Source organism: Chamaea fasciata, unplaced genomic scaffold, assembly GCF_029207755.1.
Source record: "Chamaea fasciata isolate MVZ Bird 193981 ecotype frontalis unplaced genomic scaffold, bChaFas1.0.hap1 SCAF_20, whole genome shotgun sequence".
NCBI lineage: Eukaryota > Metazoa > Chordata > Aves > Passeriformes > Sylviidae > Chamaea > Chamaea fasciata.
Window position 1 is genome coordinate 6979909 of NW_027094105.1, and position 13603 is coordinate 6993511.

A 13603-nucleotide genomic window follows, 5' to 3' on the forward strand; every position below is an offset into this window, starting at 1 on the left:
CTCTGATGTGGCTGCACCATGAGTTACCCAGGCCACATTTCTGTGTCTGTGCCTGGCTTAGCTGCGTTCAAACTCCTTACAAAGCAAGGCAGCTTTAATTTGGTTTGATGACCACATCACACAGCTTGGAAAGGGAAAATGATCACTGCCTTATAAATCCCGTATTTGAGCCATCCAGCATGAATTGTATGAGGAGCTCTTGCAGAGGGAAAAAAGGAGTTAGAGGGGGAAGAACCAGGAGTGGGCAGAAGTGTTTTGGGTACAACAGAGCCACATCAATCATTTCCATCCTGAAATAGGCTAACAGCTAGGACATTAATACTTATCAAAGAAACAGGGAAAAAAACCCACTCATTAGCAAATAAAGGTGTTGCAAAGCATTAAATAATTCCCACCAGCTGACAAGGGGGCTGTGATTTATAATAGTGTGTTATTGATAGATCACTTCCCATAATTAGGAAAAGTGAGACTGCTACTGCTTACAGCATTATTTTGATCAGAGCCTTGAAAAATACTGTTGAATAGCAATGAACACCAGGCATGTGAATAGAAAAACACCAAATCATTGCTCTCAGGCTGCTTCAGATTTGAAACAAAATATTCTAAAAAAAAAAAAAAAGCAGTAAGAAAGGCAATTCTGTTTGAAGACATAACCTTATTTCACAACAGCATCCTGGTGTGAATTATTACTGAGATAATTCTGGGAGGATCACAGATATAAACCATTCCAACTATGTAGCAAAAATAAGTCAGAACCAAAGGCTAATTATTTCTCATTTTTTTAAGCAACAAGTTATTCCTCACAACTCTTATAACAGAGTAACCTCAGTCTACTAAAATATCAAATAAATTCAACTAATTTCTCGACTAGCACAAGTCAGCATATGTGGGAAATTCTCACCTGCCATCATAACTTCCTGTAGTGCAAGGAAAAAAAACACACTGGCAATTTTCATTTCCTTCCATTCATATTATCAGGTGTCAAAACCACTTTTATAGCTATAAGATAACAATAAAATAGTTACAATACGCCTGGCTTGGATTTTTGTTGGAAACCAACATAAAAATCAAAGGCAAAGAGACAGAGAGCCCAAGAGCTGGAGATTCCAGGGATTCATAGCTGAGGAGGGAAGATGCATTTCTAAAGGGAAAACACAAGTGATGTTATCCATCTCTAATGCCCCTGACACTGCTTTAGGTAGGACCTCCAGGGAAAACAAACCCTGTCTAATGAGCAGGAGCTGGGGATTCTGCCTTTGCTGTTGCTGTTATTACAGGCTTCCCTGTTTTCCTTATGGTTTTCACCGTTTTCCCCCTCTCACTATATTAATGCTCTTTTTTTAAACTAACATTGCAGAGCTCAAACACCCTCAGAAAAAAGTTCATGTCCCACCTTTTTCCTGCTCCAGTAAAGCACATATGGACTATTGAAGTTACATTTTGGTACAAGCACTTTCTTCCTCATCACAGCTTTCCCAGTGCTTTTCCCCCCCCCACCATTATAATATCAAGGATAATTTCCACACTCCCTGAATTTGCCACCCCTGCCATGGCTGGTCACTGAAATCAACCCTGCAATAACAAAAGACAGTATTCTCCAGTAATTAATAACTGCAGCAGTTAGAGAGGTAACCACCTGTTTCCCAGTCATACTGAAAAGAAAAGAAAAAAAAAAAAAAAAAGGAAAAAAACAGAACATTAATGTAATTCTGAACAGCAAGGGCATTTCACCAGATATTTGCCCAAAATCACACAGAATTAAAAGCCCATAAAGGGCATTTTTCCAGACTGCCAGGCAAACAGCATTAGTCACTGCCTATATAATACTTGGCACCTACAAAACACTCCTGTCCAAAGAACCCAATGCACTTGGGACACATTTAGACTAGAAACTCTCCCAAGAAGTAGGTTAAGTGATATTACCCTCTTTTATCTGCACGAAAAATGAGGCACAGTAAAAATTTGTGCGTCCTGTTCAAGGTTACAACAATTAGTAAGAAAAGCAAGAATAGAATCCAAGCGGCCCAGCTCCTGTTTTGTGTCCAGTGTACGAAACCCACCAGTCTGTGCCATTCATTTCTCCAGGGACAGGAATATAAATTCCTGTGGCTGATCTGCACAGCAAAGGAGCCCACAACTGGGGTTCCCAATGCAGCTCCCTCTAGGAAGCTCTGATTCTACTCTTACAAACCAGACCTCTCCAGAATCTGTGGATCTCCACATAACAGCATGACACAACATTATAATGTTGCATTTTTGCTGGAAAAAAAGTCCTGAAAGGGCAACATTTTGGCCACCTGACTGAAATTCCCAAGAAGCTCCAACACAATAATCCAGTTACATTGTCCACGCTGCTGTAAAACTAAAATAAATTCACGATGTTTGAGCACACCCAGAATTCAAAATTAACGTTCCTTGGAATGAACGTGTCCTTTCACAATCAAGATGAAGTGATTTTTTTTTTCCCTGTTCTGCAGTGTTTCAATACTATCATGGTTAACATTTAATGTCATTTATTGTCATTAAACTCAGTATTTGTGTCTAATCAATACTGAGCTACCAAGCGCAGCTGTAACAAGTCTGGTCCTTCTCTACACGCTCTATTGATTGGATTTTTTTGAGCCCTACAATAAACACAATTTATACAAATAATTTATCAGGGAACATATCAAAATAATTTAATAAACAAAGCCTATCTATACCTTTTCTCTTCAGTCATGTGACAGAAAATCATTTTAACTCATTAATGGTAATCTTAACAGTTAGATTTTAAATTTATGTAAAAACAAGAGGAAGCTATAAAGCAACAAATTTAAATTCAAATATTTTTAGCCTATTTCCACATGCAGATCAACAATAGGTGTTTTTTTATTCATGTATTTCCCAGCATATTACCTTCAAATAAATTTATGACAACTCCTGTCCAGCTTTGTTCACTTAGAAAACTTACAATGCACAGATATTGTAATGTTTATCTGAGCTGCCAAAATAACTTTTTTCACAGATAATTAAATAATTGGATATAAATCCTACTTCCCCAAAAAGTTACAAAGTCAGAAAAGTCGATTTTTTCCTTCCTGCTTGAAGCAGTAGAAAACAGCCTTCCCAAGCACATGGTTATCACGTTTCGTAAGCAGCATCTCACGAAGATAAAACAATAGCACCACCCCTCACACACACCTACACACATGGGTTCAAGAAGAGTTGGAACTGGAGTAAAGCACATGGATAAATGCAACTCTGAAAACAGCAGGGGACCCAACACTGCACTTCAGTCAAGTGAAAAATCAAGGAAAAAATTTAGAATAACATCACCTGTTTTAAGACTACAATTGCTCTCGATTTCCCCACTTCTACTGCTGTTAATAAAATTATTTGAAGGTCTGAACACAAACCTTTCACTGCAAAGGAAGGGGGAGAAGGAAAGATGACTTGCAGAAGACTATTTTTACTTGATCAAGTGAACTCAGCTGATGCTGCTGTCACTCAGCAGTGCAGGGGAGACTGAGTTTGCCGCTCTCCAACAAACACAGCATTCCTTCAGCGGCTGAAAGTTAATTCTGGAGTGTTGGTTTGGGAGTTGATCCATCCTGCACACACCCTTCACCTAAACAAGCAACAAAGGAGCAAAAAACCCCTACAGTGATTAAAGTTCAAGTGTGGGGCACAAACTACTTAACAGCACCCCAGCAAGAGAGGGGAAACGTGCCCAAAAAAGCATCTTCCTTGCTCAGTGGACATAAAATACACCATTTTCTGTTCCACTGGAGCCCGTGGAAACCCCTTAGCAGGCACTGCCTCGGGCACCCACAGGGCGAGGGCATGGAACACTTTACCAAGGGCAAAGGATGAGCAAGTGTACACTGCAGGCCATAAATAACCTCACTGAGGCTGCAGAGGGAAACCCAAAGTTTATACCACTCAGAGAATGAGCTGACACTCCTGGATTCCAAAAACCTGCACCTGCTCTGACCACCAGCATTACTGTAGCTGGATTAAGGGACCACACCCCCACAAGCTTCATTGAACGTTTCACATGTGGGGAAGTATGATATTGGAATAATCACTGCACCAACAAGTATTTTCTCCCCCTACAAAACCTTTCTGTCACCCAGTACTGAGAACAAATATTGAGAACCACGCAGTTGCTTAGTAAGGGAAGCTGATGTCTATGAGTTGGTGGTTTCATCTCCTGCAGGAAACAAGCAGCACTGGGAGAAGGGAAGGCTGGCACAAGGGCACCTGGCATAGCATCCTGAAGAGAACAGAGTTCTTGCAGCATCCACCACAAATCTGAAGCCATATCTTTTAAAAAAACCCCAAAACTTAATCAGTATTTCAGTCTAGGAAGTGACTTTCAAAAATTCCTTTAATCTAAACTTAGCTGATGCCTTCCACTCTGTGGTGATTCCCCCTTGAATTCCAAGATAATGCAAGAAGCAGGCAGCTGGTAATGAGGGATAAGGCAGAGCCTCTGCAGACCCAGTCCTGAGTGCTCCAGGCAGCATCAGAGGCCACACACACCCGAACCAGGAGCTCTCCTGACTGCTGCTGTCATCTCAGATTTCACCTGCTCAGACACAGCAGTGTATTACAAAAAAAAAAAAAATCAACTGCCAAGATGTACATAACTACTAAACCCAGAATTCAAGTGCAATGACTCAACAGAGACAGTTCATGAGAAAAAAAACTACTGCTATCTACAAACATCCTGTCTTACCCATAATACTCTCTCTGCATTAACCTTGCACAATGATAGCTCATTTTTACCTTATCTAATATTATATCTTCAGTATTACATTAGAGGGTACATATGGATCCTTCTGGGAAACAGCACTTCAATTGTAATAAAGATAACCTCTTTTCTTAAATAAAATTGAAGAGGAGGGGGGAAGAAATTTATCAACTAGACCTAAATACTGTTCCATGGCTACTACACGTCTCCATGCACCCCCACAGGCAGCAAAGTAATTCACTTCCATGATTTCTACTGATACATAAAATAAGTTAAAGCAAAGAAGAAAAACCACTTAGCTGTTACTTGCAATAAAATAAACTTCCTGTGTTTTTCAGGTATGGCTTGGTGAGAGCTGTTGAACACCTGAAAAAGGAAAGTTCCTTTACAGCTGTGTGTGTATGCAATTAATGCATTTGACAAGCTGTTGTGTTCCCAAACAGCTGCTTCCATTACACAGACAACTTTACCATCTGCAAAACTATTGGATAAACTACAGTAAGTAAATATCAGGAGAGCAGGTGCTCATAAATAACAAGCCCTGCCAAGAAAACACACTTCTGTAAGGGAAGTTTTCATTCTTCCCACTGGACTTCTTCTTACTCCTGAAGCAGGCAAACTTACAATCAGAAATGGAGGAATCAGTGCTGTGACTCATAGGAGCAGTAAAAAAAGGTTCAGGGCAAGTATCTGTGAAATCACAATTAAATGCAACTCATCTCTACTGCACTCAGCCAAAGGGGTCAGTAAATCTGCACCTGAAAGTGACTCTTCTCCAAATACATAACCAAGCACAGCTACAAGTATTAATGATGGTAAACAAACCAAGCCAGTAAGTGTCAGTTTGGTCTCACATCCTATTTCAACACTCACACCTTAAACACAGCATTTTCCATTTATGTCTGCGACTATGATCTTCACTCCATTTCACATCCAGCACTGCTACTTAACCCAAAAACTCGTCCATGCATCCAAGACCAGAACAAAATCAGCATTTGCTGGACCCAACATGAAAACAAAGCTGCAAATAGAAACAGGTATTCTAACATCCAGTATCTCATGAACCACAGGACAGTGCTTTGAGATACTGAATACTAATTTGCTTCTCATAGGTAGCCCAGTCATTACCAACCTTACTTATTGTCCTAAAAGTGCCTTTTAACAGTCTCCTCATGTCTTAAGAATAAGCAGAATGCATTGAGACATGCAGCACAGTCTGAGCACTCATTTTCCTTGTATTTCGTGAGTGTTCTTTTGGAATGGCACCACAGCCCCAGAAGTCTCCTCCCCTGGCAGCCGTGGGGCCGTTCATGCCATCAGTAATGCATGAACAATCAAAGGCAGAGGAAAATGCCCTTATCTCAGCTCATCAAAAATACAAGCAGGCAAGCCACCAAGGGGTCACAAATTAAACATTAAATGCAGGCAGACCTAAAGTGTATTGACAGACCATCACTTTGAAACCATCCCTGCAAAGCAGCTGGAAACAAGAGACACATAATAAGAATCGAAGGCAGCCAGGAGAAGTAATGAAATAACTCTTATTCCAGAAGTGTATTTAGCAATGAAGAATTAAGCAGGAAGAGAAGGATGTGTGCTGGTAAAGCCAGCAGCTCACACCCTCACACAAGGCAACCTATTTCCTGCAACTGAGCCAGTGTTTTTCTTTTATCTCTGTTGTCTCTGACTTCTGTTTTACAGCTAAAATAAAAGGTGCTGTTTTTCTCCTGCAACATTTAATTATGAAGATGAATGCACAGGATACTAAAACTTCCAGCTTTCTGAAATCAGAATCCAGGATTACAAAAAATTGCTCTTCAAAGCTCCGTAACACTCCAAGTTAATAAAAAACTACATCAGAACAGCTCTGTAAAGCTATTTCATTACTGCCTGAGTTTACTCTGATAATGACCTAAAGAAGTAATTAAATCCCTGAAGACTTAACTGCCTGACAAGTTTATAAGTTTTCCTACTTTTACTTTTGCTGAAAGTAGCAAATTAATTATTTTTTCTTCGGTGCCAATAATCTGCTGCAAACAGCAAGGAACACAAGCAAACATGAAATATTTTCTCAATTACTAAATCTCCACTTAAAAATCTTTCCTGTCCCCCATTTTCCAATCAAACCAAATTTCTCCCAATGCCAAATTCTGCTGGTTTTAAAAAGCATTAACACATATTTGTATTCTGACCCATTACTGTATGAATATTATTGTGGTATTCATACAAACATTACTGCAGTATCCTATCCTAAATAACATTAGAATGGTTGGCTCAATGTATAACAAGAATCTGCCTACAAAGTATTTGTGTACTCTCAAAGTCTTCCTGGCTCATGTATCATAATAAATAATTTAAAGAGAAATAGTTTCTTTTAATGCTCTCTATATTTCCAGATTTATAATTCCTGCTTGGTCCTGCTATCTTGCATAAGGGTATTAAAAGCTACAACTAAGGACACACTTACTACTAATAATTATTGTAACAGAAATTAATCCATCTTTTGTATTTCTTAACAGCTTACAGTATTTCAAATGTAATTTTAAAAAAGCTTTTAAATACTTACTCATCTTAATACATCTATAAAAAGTAATAGGCATGCACAAAAAAATCAGGATGGGAACAGGCAACCTGAAACATAACAGTGCTTAGAGGCCAGCAGTAATTGCAATGCCACATTTACCTATTTAAGAAAATTAGGAGAGGAAAGGAGTATTTTTGACCCACAAATAGATTGTTCACAGTAGAAAAGGAAACATACCTATCCAAATCCTACATATATTCAACATACAGGTTTATGAAACTGAATTATGCTGTTGAGAAAGAAGTTTCTTTTGGCAAAACCAATTAAATTTTTTAAATGTAAAACACTGAATTAACATTATCTGCCTTTTTCTTTTAACACTACTTAAAAATTAATGCTATATATATGATATGAAACCAGGAGGGATGTCAAAGCTGCTGAATTCAAAGCTGCTTTTGCTACTACGGGCAGAAAATGGTAGGGTAAAAGGCTTCAACATTTCTGATGATGGCAACTTCCCTACAGGACTCTTTCCTAGAAATGGTTCGGAGGTGACCTAAGGTGTTGATTCTCTGTTCTAATATCCCACTAAAGTGTTTACTGCCAGATGCAAGGACACAACATACTTTTAATTTACATCTACATAAGATGCTAAATGTGGAAATGCTTGGGAGTTAATACCCCCTTTGAGATCAAGGGCACGCCTTGGTATCAGAGGAAAGTCTCCTCTTAATTAAAACATCATTTCATCCTTGAAAGTACATTTAGGTATGTATTATGCTCCTCAATTCCAAAAAAAAGTCAGCCCTTTTGCCAGCCCCAAACACTCAGAGGTCTGCCGTATGGCTGCTCCAATATGCAATGGGAACACACAACTAAATCCCAGAGATGTATTTGGTTACCTTGTTTGACCATTTGTAGGCCTGGAGGAGCTGGCTGTAGAGGGGGGTTTTGTCCTGCACAGGGTCCAGGCTCAGGAGCCCACTGTTGTGCAGGGGGTGGTTCTCTGAGGGTTTCCCAACCAGGTTGCTCAGACGTTCCAGCTCCCTGGAAGAAAGCAGAAGGGCATTTTGTACACTCAGATCTGGGAATCGCAGATGTGCAATCCTCCAGGGACAACAGCGTGCACCAACTCTATTTTAGGAGCTAAATGAGTTTTAAATACATCCCAAATTTGATTTAAAACATAATCCCTCTTATTAGCCAAACAATCTGAAGCAGGCTGTTTAGGTTCTTCTTGGGAGGGAAAGTACAAGTCAAGAGTTTTTGAGAACAACGTGGAAAGAGTCAGACTATGGCAGGTCCTGCTCACAGCCCAGGGCCCCTCGTGAGCAAAGCAGCTCCTCAGAAACCACAGAAGTCTGACTTCAGCACTCCCTGCAATGCTAGAGGTAAGTTTTTTAACCACCAAGCAAGCAGATGCCTCATCATTTCATTAGAGAACTCCAAATTAACATTGTCCTCATACAAATGTACACAGGAGCAGGCATTAGTCCTAACCTGGAGACAATACTGCAAAGGTTGTGATTGCTCTGATCAAGTATCAGCCTTCCAAGCTCTCAGGACAAGGAAGGATCTTCTGATTTCCACGAGCAATTTGTATCTCTGTAGTGTAAAATACTCAACTGAAGCATAATAAGCACCGTTTTCCCCTGAAAAAAATCCCTCACTGTGAAATGATCTATCATTGCTTCATATCTCATTTGTCAAACACAACATTTAATCATAACAAAAGTTAAGCAATTTTTCAAACTTGCATTAATCAACTGTAGAAGAAAGACTGGCCACTTTGCACAGATATAAAAAGCAGTTTTTCAAGTGACGTGACTAATCAAGTGCTTTTCCTTCTGACTGCCCAGTGCTACACCCAAGTCTGAACTTCAGAACCTCCATTAAATTAAATGCAGCACTCGAAAGGCAGCTTATGAAAACATCTGTAAAGAAAAATCCAAAATATCTCAATTTACATTTAAGAAAGGTTACAAAAATAAACTCCCAACAATCAGGGAACTGACAGTTAAAAGACTTCCAGACTTCAATACCACAAAACTCTCCTTTATTAATCATCATTCCTTGAAGTTTCCATGGCCTACATTCTTCCCAAGCCTCTGATGCTGTGAACACTTGCAAATCTGCTTAATACTCCTTGACAAAAGAATACAATAAAACAAGTGTGACTAGGCATAATAACTGAGAATTTGCTGACCAAAGATACCAGTCAGTATTTTCTCTACGTAAAAAGTCCACTGTTAATATTAACTTCAACACACCTTGGAGTATTCCCTTGCTACTTGAATTGGCCAGTTCAAGGGATACCCTGTGTTGGAAGGGACCCACAAAGATCCAAGTCCAGCTCCTGAGTTGTCTATTATTGTCTGGGAATGAGATTTTGGGGTTATACCTGATTACTCTTCAAGAGGCCACAGAGCCAGGCAAGAAGGATAACCAAAGGAACAGCTCAGCTTCCAAGGAGGGAACTGTGAGGCCTCCTCAACATGAAAACTAAAAATCAGAGGGATACAACACCTGCTCCTAGAACTGGGTACAGCATCACTCATGAGAAGGGTTTTCCACCGCCCTTCCCAACAGAAGACAAGTGGCTAACAAATTATATCACCATGATCACAGCTAAAAATCAGCAAGGCCTTTTAATCAACAAGGAAGAAATTCTCGTACACAAGACCCCGAAGCAGAAGACTTTCTGGGAAGGGGCGGTTAAGTGGACAACACCTTCCTGGACAGTGCTGATGGCTCCCAGGAGGACACGGCCAAACCAGCAACCCAGTGGTGGGATCAACACGGACAATCGGTGACTCAGTTAGGTGGGAAAACACCTTTATGATCGTTAAACCCAACCACAAAGCTCACATTGCCAAGTCCACCACTAAACCGTGTCCCTACGCGTACACTGAATACTCAGTTCCTGTGTCGGTGTAGGGATTTTCAATTTAAACACACAAAACTGCTGAATGAAACTCTGTGCCAGCCTCTCTCTTCTGGCAAGAACTTTCGTCCACGTCTTCAGCCTCAGCAGTTTGTCTCTACTTACACAAAACACACCTGCTGATGCTAAGCAACTACACTTACCTGGGAAAACTTTCCAACCTGGCAAGTTTTGGTAATAGAACAATCCTTCCTGAACCCCTTAGATGCTACTGAATAGCCTGCACCTAGGAAGTGATTGATTTTTTAACAAAAATCTTCAAAATATAGAGATAAATCTCCCTGCAGCCAAACACCTTCACCTTGTCAACGCAATCTCACCGACAGGTCCTTCGTGAAAACAAAACGAGAACAAAAAAAGCAAGTAAATATTATGAACACGTTTAACCCTTTGGAGACTCCGGAGCGGAACATCACGAAAGAGATAACGCGTCCGGTGCTGGGGAGGAGAACAAACCGGAGCGTTTTCGCATTTCTTTGCCTAAAACTTTCCCTTGGAGTGAAAACGAACCCACCGGGTGCTGAGAGGAGCCAGGACACCCCGGGACCCCCTCCCTGCCCACCGGGGGAACCCCCGCCGGGGCCGCTGCTCACCCCAGGTCGCGGCTGACGGAGTGCAGGCTCTCCTGGAAGGCGGCCACGAAGCCCTTCTCGCGGCCCTCCAGGGTCTCCTTGTTGCGCATCCCATCCTTGAGGCAGTCGAAGACCCTGGTGACGCTGGAGCGCAGCGCCTGGATGGCGGCGATGGCCTGGGAAAACGCCTCCAGGTTCACGCCGGGGCTCAGCGCCCCGTCCGCCATCTCTGCCGGCGCCGCCGGCCCCGCCGCGCCGCCGCGATGCACAGTGGGCAATGTAGTCCAGGCGGCCGTGAGGGGCCGGTTGTTGATCGCCGTCAAGCGATTGTTTAGAAACTTTTATCTTCTTTTCCTGGGCCATCTGCGTGGGCAAGATTGGAAGAAACCTGTGAAATCAAGGGATTAGGTCACTTGGATAGAGCATGGTGCTAATAACACCGAGGTTGTGGGTTCATGTGCGGGTCACGTATTTGTGGGTCGTAGACTTGATGATCCTCGTGCGTCCCTTTCAGCTTGGAATACTCTGCAAATCTGTAAATCATCAATTCTAGCCGTCCACCCACCACTACTACCATAACTCCCAAACCACATCGCCCAGTTCCACGTCCAGATGCCTGCAATCACAAAATTACAGACTCATAGGATCACGAAGTATCCCGAGTTGGAAGGGACCCAAGGATCATCGAGTCCAGCCGCTGGCCCTGCATGGACGCTCCAACAGTCCCACCATGTCCCCTGTTATCCAAATTCTCCCGGAGCTCTGGCAGCCTTGGGGCTGTGCCCATTCCCTGGGGAGCCTGGTCATTGCCCCACCACCCTCTGGGGGAAGAACCTTTTCCTAAACCCAATCTAAACTTCCCCTGACGCTGCTCCGTATTCCTTCAGGTCCTGCCGCTGGTCACCAGAGAGAAGCGATCAGTGCCTGCACCTCCATTTCCCCTCTTGTGGAAGCAGCAGACTACAATGAGATATTTGTAGGGTTCATTCCCTCCTTTGGATGTTCTGTGGATCTGCAGGGTGTTTCCCAGGCACAGATCCAGAAATAAAACCATTTGGAATGGGAAGCAAGGGCCCCCAGTCCTGCTGCAATAACTGCACTGAGATGGATGCGGGCAAGAGCACTTCCATCATCCTGCTGCTGCTGGGGAGACTGGGTTGGGCAGGTCCTGTGTTATAGTCCCTGTCTTAGTGATGGAGCCACCTGGTGCAATGAAAGTGTCCCTACCCATGGCAGGGGGTGAAATGAGATGACCTCTAAGGCCCCTTCTAACCTAAAACCAGCCTGTCGTTCTGTGTTTCTATATTTCAGTTGTGATTACTGCTGAAACGAGGCCCTCGTTACCCAACCTTCACAATGCACTGAAAAGTTCAGGAGTACTTTCACAGCAGTAAACAGTGCTGGTTTGGTTTTGTAGGAGCTGCTTATGTTTCCTATGCCACTTCCAGCTCTTTTCACCCTCAGAGTGCAGCTAAAATAAATAGAGCTAGAGTAAATGAAGCACTGCACAGGCCAATAGTTGCTCCACACAGAGTAAACTGCAGCACAGGGATGGGTCTTTTGTTTTCTCAGCTTCTAAAGTAAATAACAACCCCTTTCATAAAGGCATTAATTAAATTCAGTAAGCAAAATCCACACAGATCCCATAGCCATGGGTAATCTTTTTTTTTTTTTTTTTTTTTGTATGTAAAATGGAAATGAATACGACGAGGAACAACCGAGGTGTCAGTGGCCAAGTGAAGCGAAGCTTTGCCCTCCGCTCAGTGACACTTTTCTGTCTGTCAAGTGATGGATTCTGAAAATTGTATCCAATCAATTAAATGTTCTCAGAACACCATGTGAGGTATTGGAAAGTGAAACACTATTACTTAGCATGAGGAATGAGAAAATGAAAGGGCTGCGGTTCCTCTCCTCTTGAGCTTAGGGATGCTGTTCCATCCGAGCACTGGGGTAAAGCAAACCTGGAAGCAATATAGGCTGAAGCAATGGAGTTCAGCCTACACAGCCAGTGAAATACATAGCAGTGTGCTTCAAGGAATCAGCAACAGACTGAGCACACTTAGTAAGGCAAATAGGAACAAGGTAGGAATAGTTCTTTGTGTTAAAAAATACTGAATCAAAGAAAAGCAGCCAGAGGCAGAAAGGACAGGACTATCTCAGCCAGACCAGCAACCTGAACTGTTTATGGATCTGTAATGCTAGTTATTTGAAACATAAAATACCTTTCTTTGGACTAAAATAGATTGGTCAAGAAGGTTTTGTGTTATAAGGGAATACTTGCAAGCTGAGAGATCATTCCTGAATGACTTTTTTTTTTTCTTCCCACTACAAAGGTCAGATTCTCAGTGCACATTGCAGATGTCTGTAAATAATTTTATGTGTTATCACTTGGACATGGATTATTCTTTTGCATTTAATAGTCACTATTTTAAAACATATATATTTTACATGTCAATATTGAACTCATTTTAATTATCTCCAAGAGCCCTGTCATTGTGGTGCCCAAATGGCAAGGAGCATTTCTGATTTGATTTCACATCCTACCTGGAACAGTAGAAAAGGTTTGACAGTTGTTTTACTATTTTTAAACAAACGACAAAACAGTGGCCTAAAAACAAACCCGTAAGTATGTAAGGAATCATTTGAAACTTGCCCCTATAGAACAAAGTGCACCGCATAGCTTTGCCTTAGAAACTCAAAGGAGGGCATTCAGAATTTTTTGCTCCAGGGATCTGCTTTTTCTTGCATAAATGAGGAGCCAAGTCCTCCAGAACAGACAACAGGCAATTCAGAGCACTCAGAGCTCCACTGGCTCCGTGGGGAGTTAA

General features: G+C 41.8%; 1 protein-coding gene across 1 annotated transcript in view; it reads right to left on the minus strand.

Annotated features, from left to right (window-relative positions):
• Positions 1 to 11012, minus strand: part of MED27 (mediator complex subunit 27) — an 83611-nt gene extending 72599 nt beyond the window's left edge. The window contains exons 1-2 of the mRNA XM_066201063.1: positions 10797 to 11012; positions 8162 to 8306 (exon numbers count right to left, since the gene is read on the minus strand). Of these exons, the coding sequence (XP_066057160.1) occupies positions 8162 to 8306; positions 10797 to 11002 (351 nt within the window). The 5' untranslated portion in view covers positions 11003 to 11012. The remainder of the gene's footprint in view (positions 1 to 8161; positions 8307 to 10796) is intronic.
• Positions 11013 to 13603: the final 2591 nt, after the last annotated feature.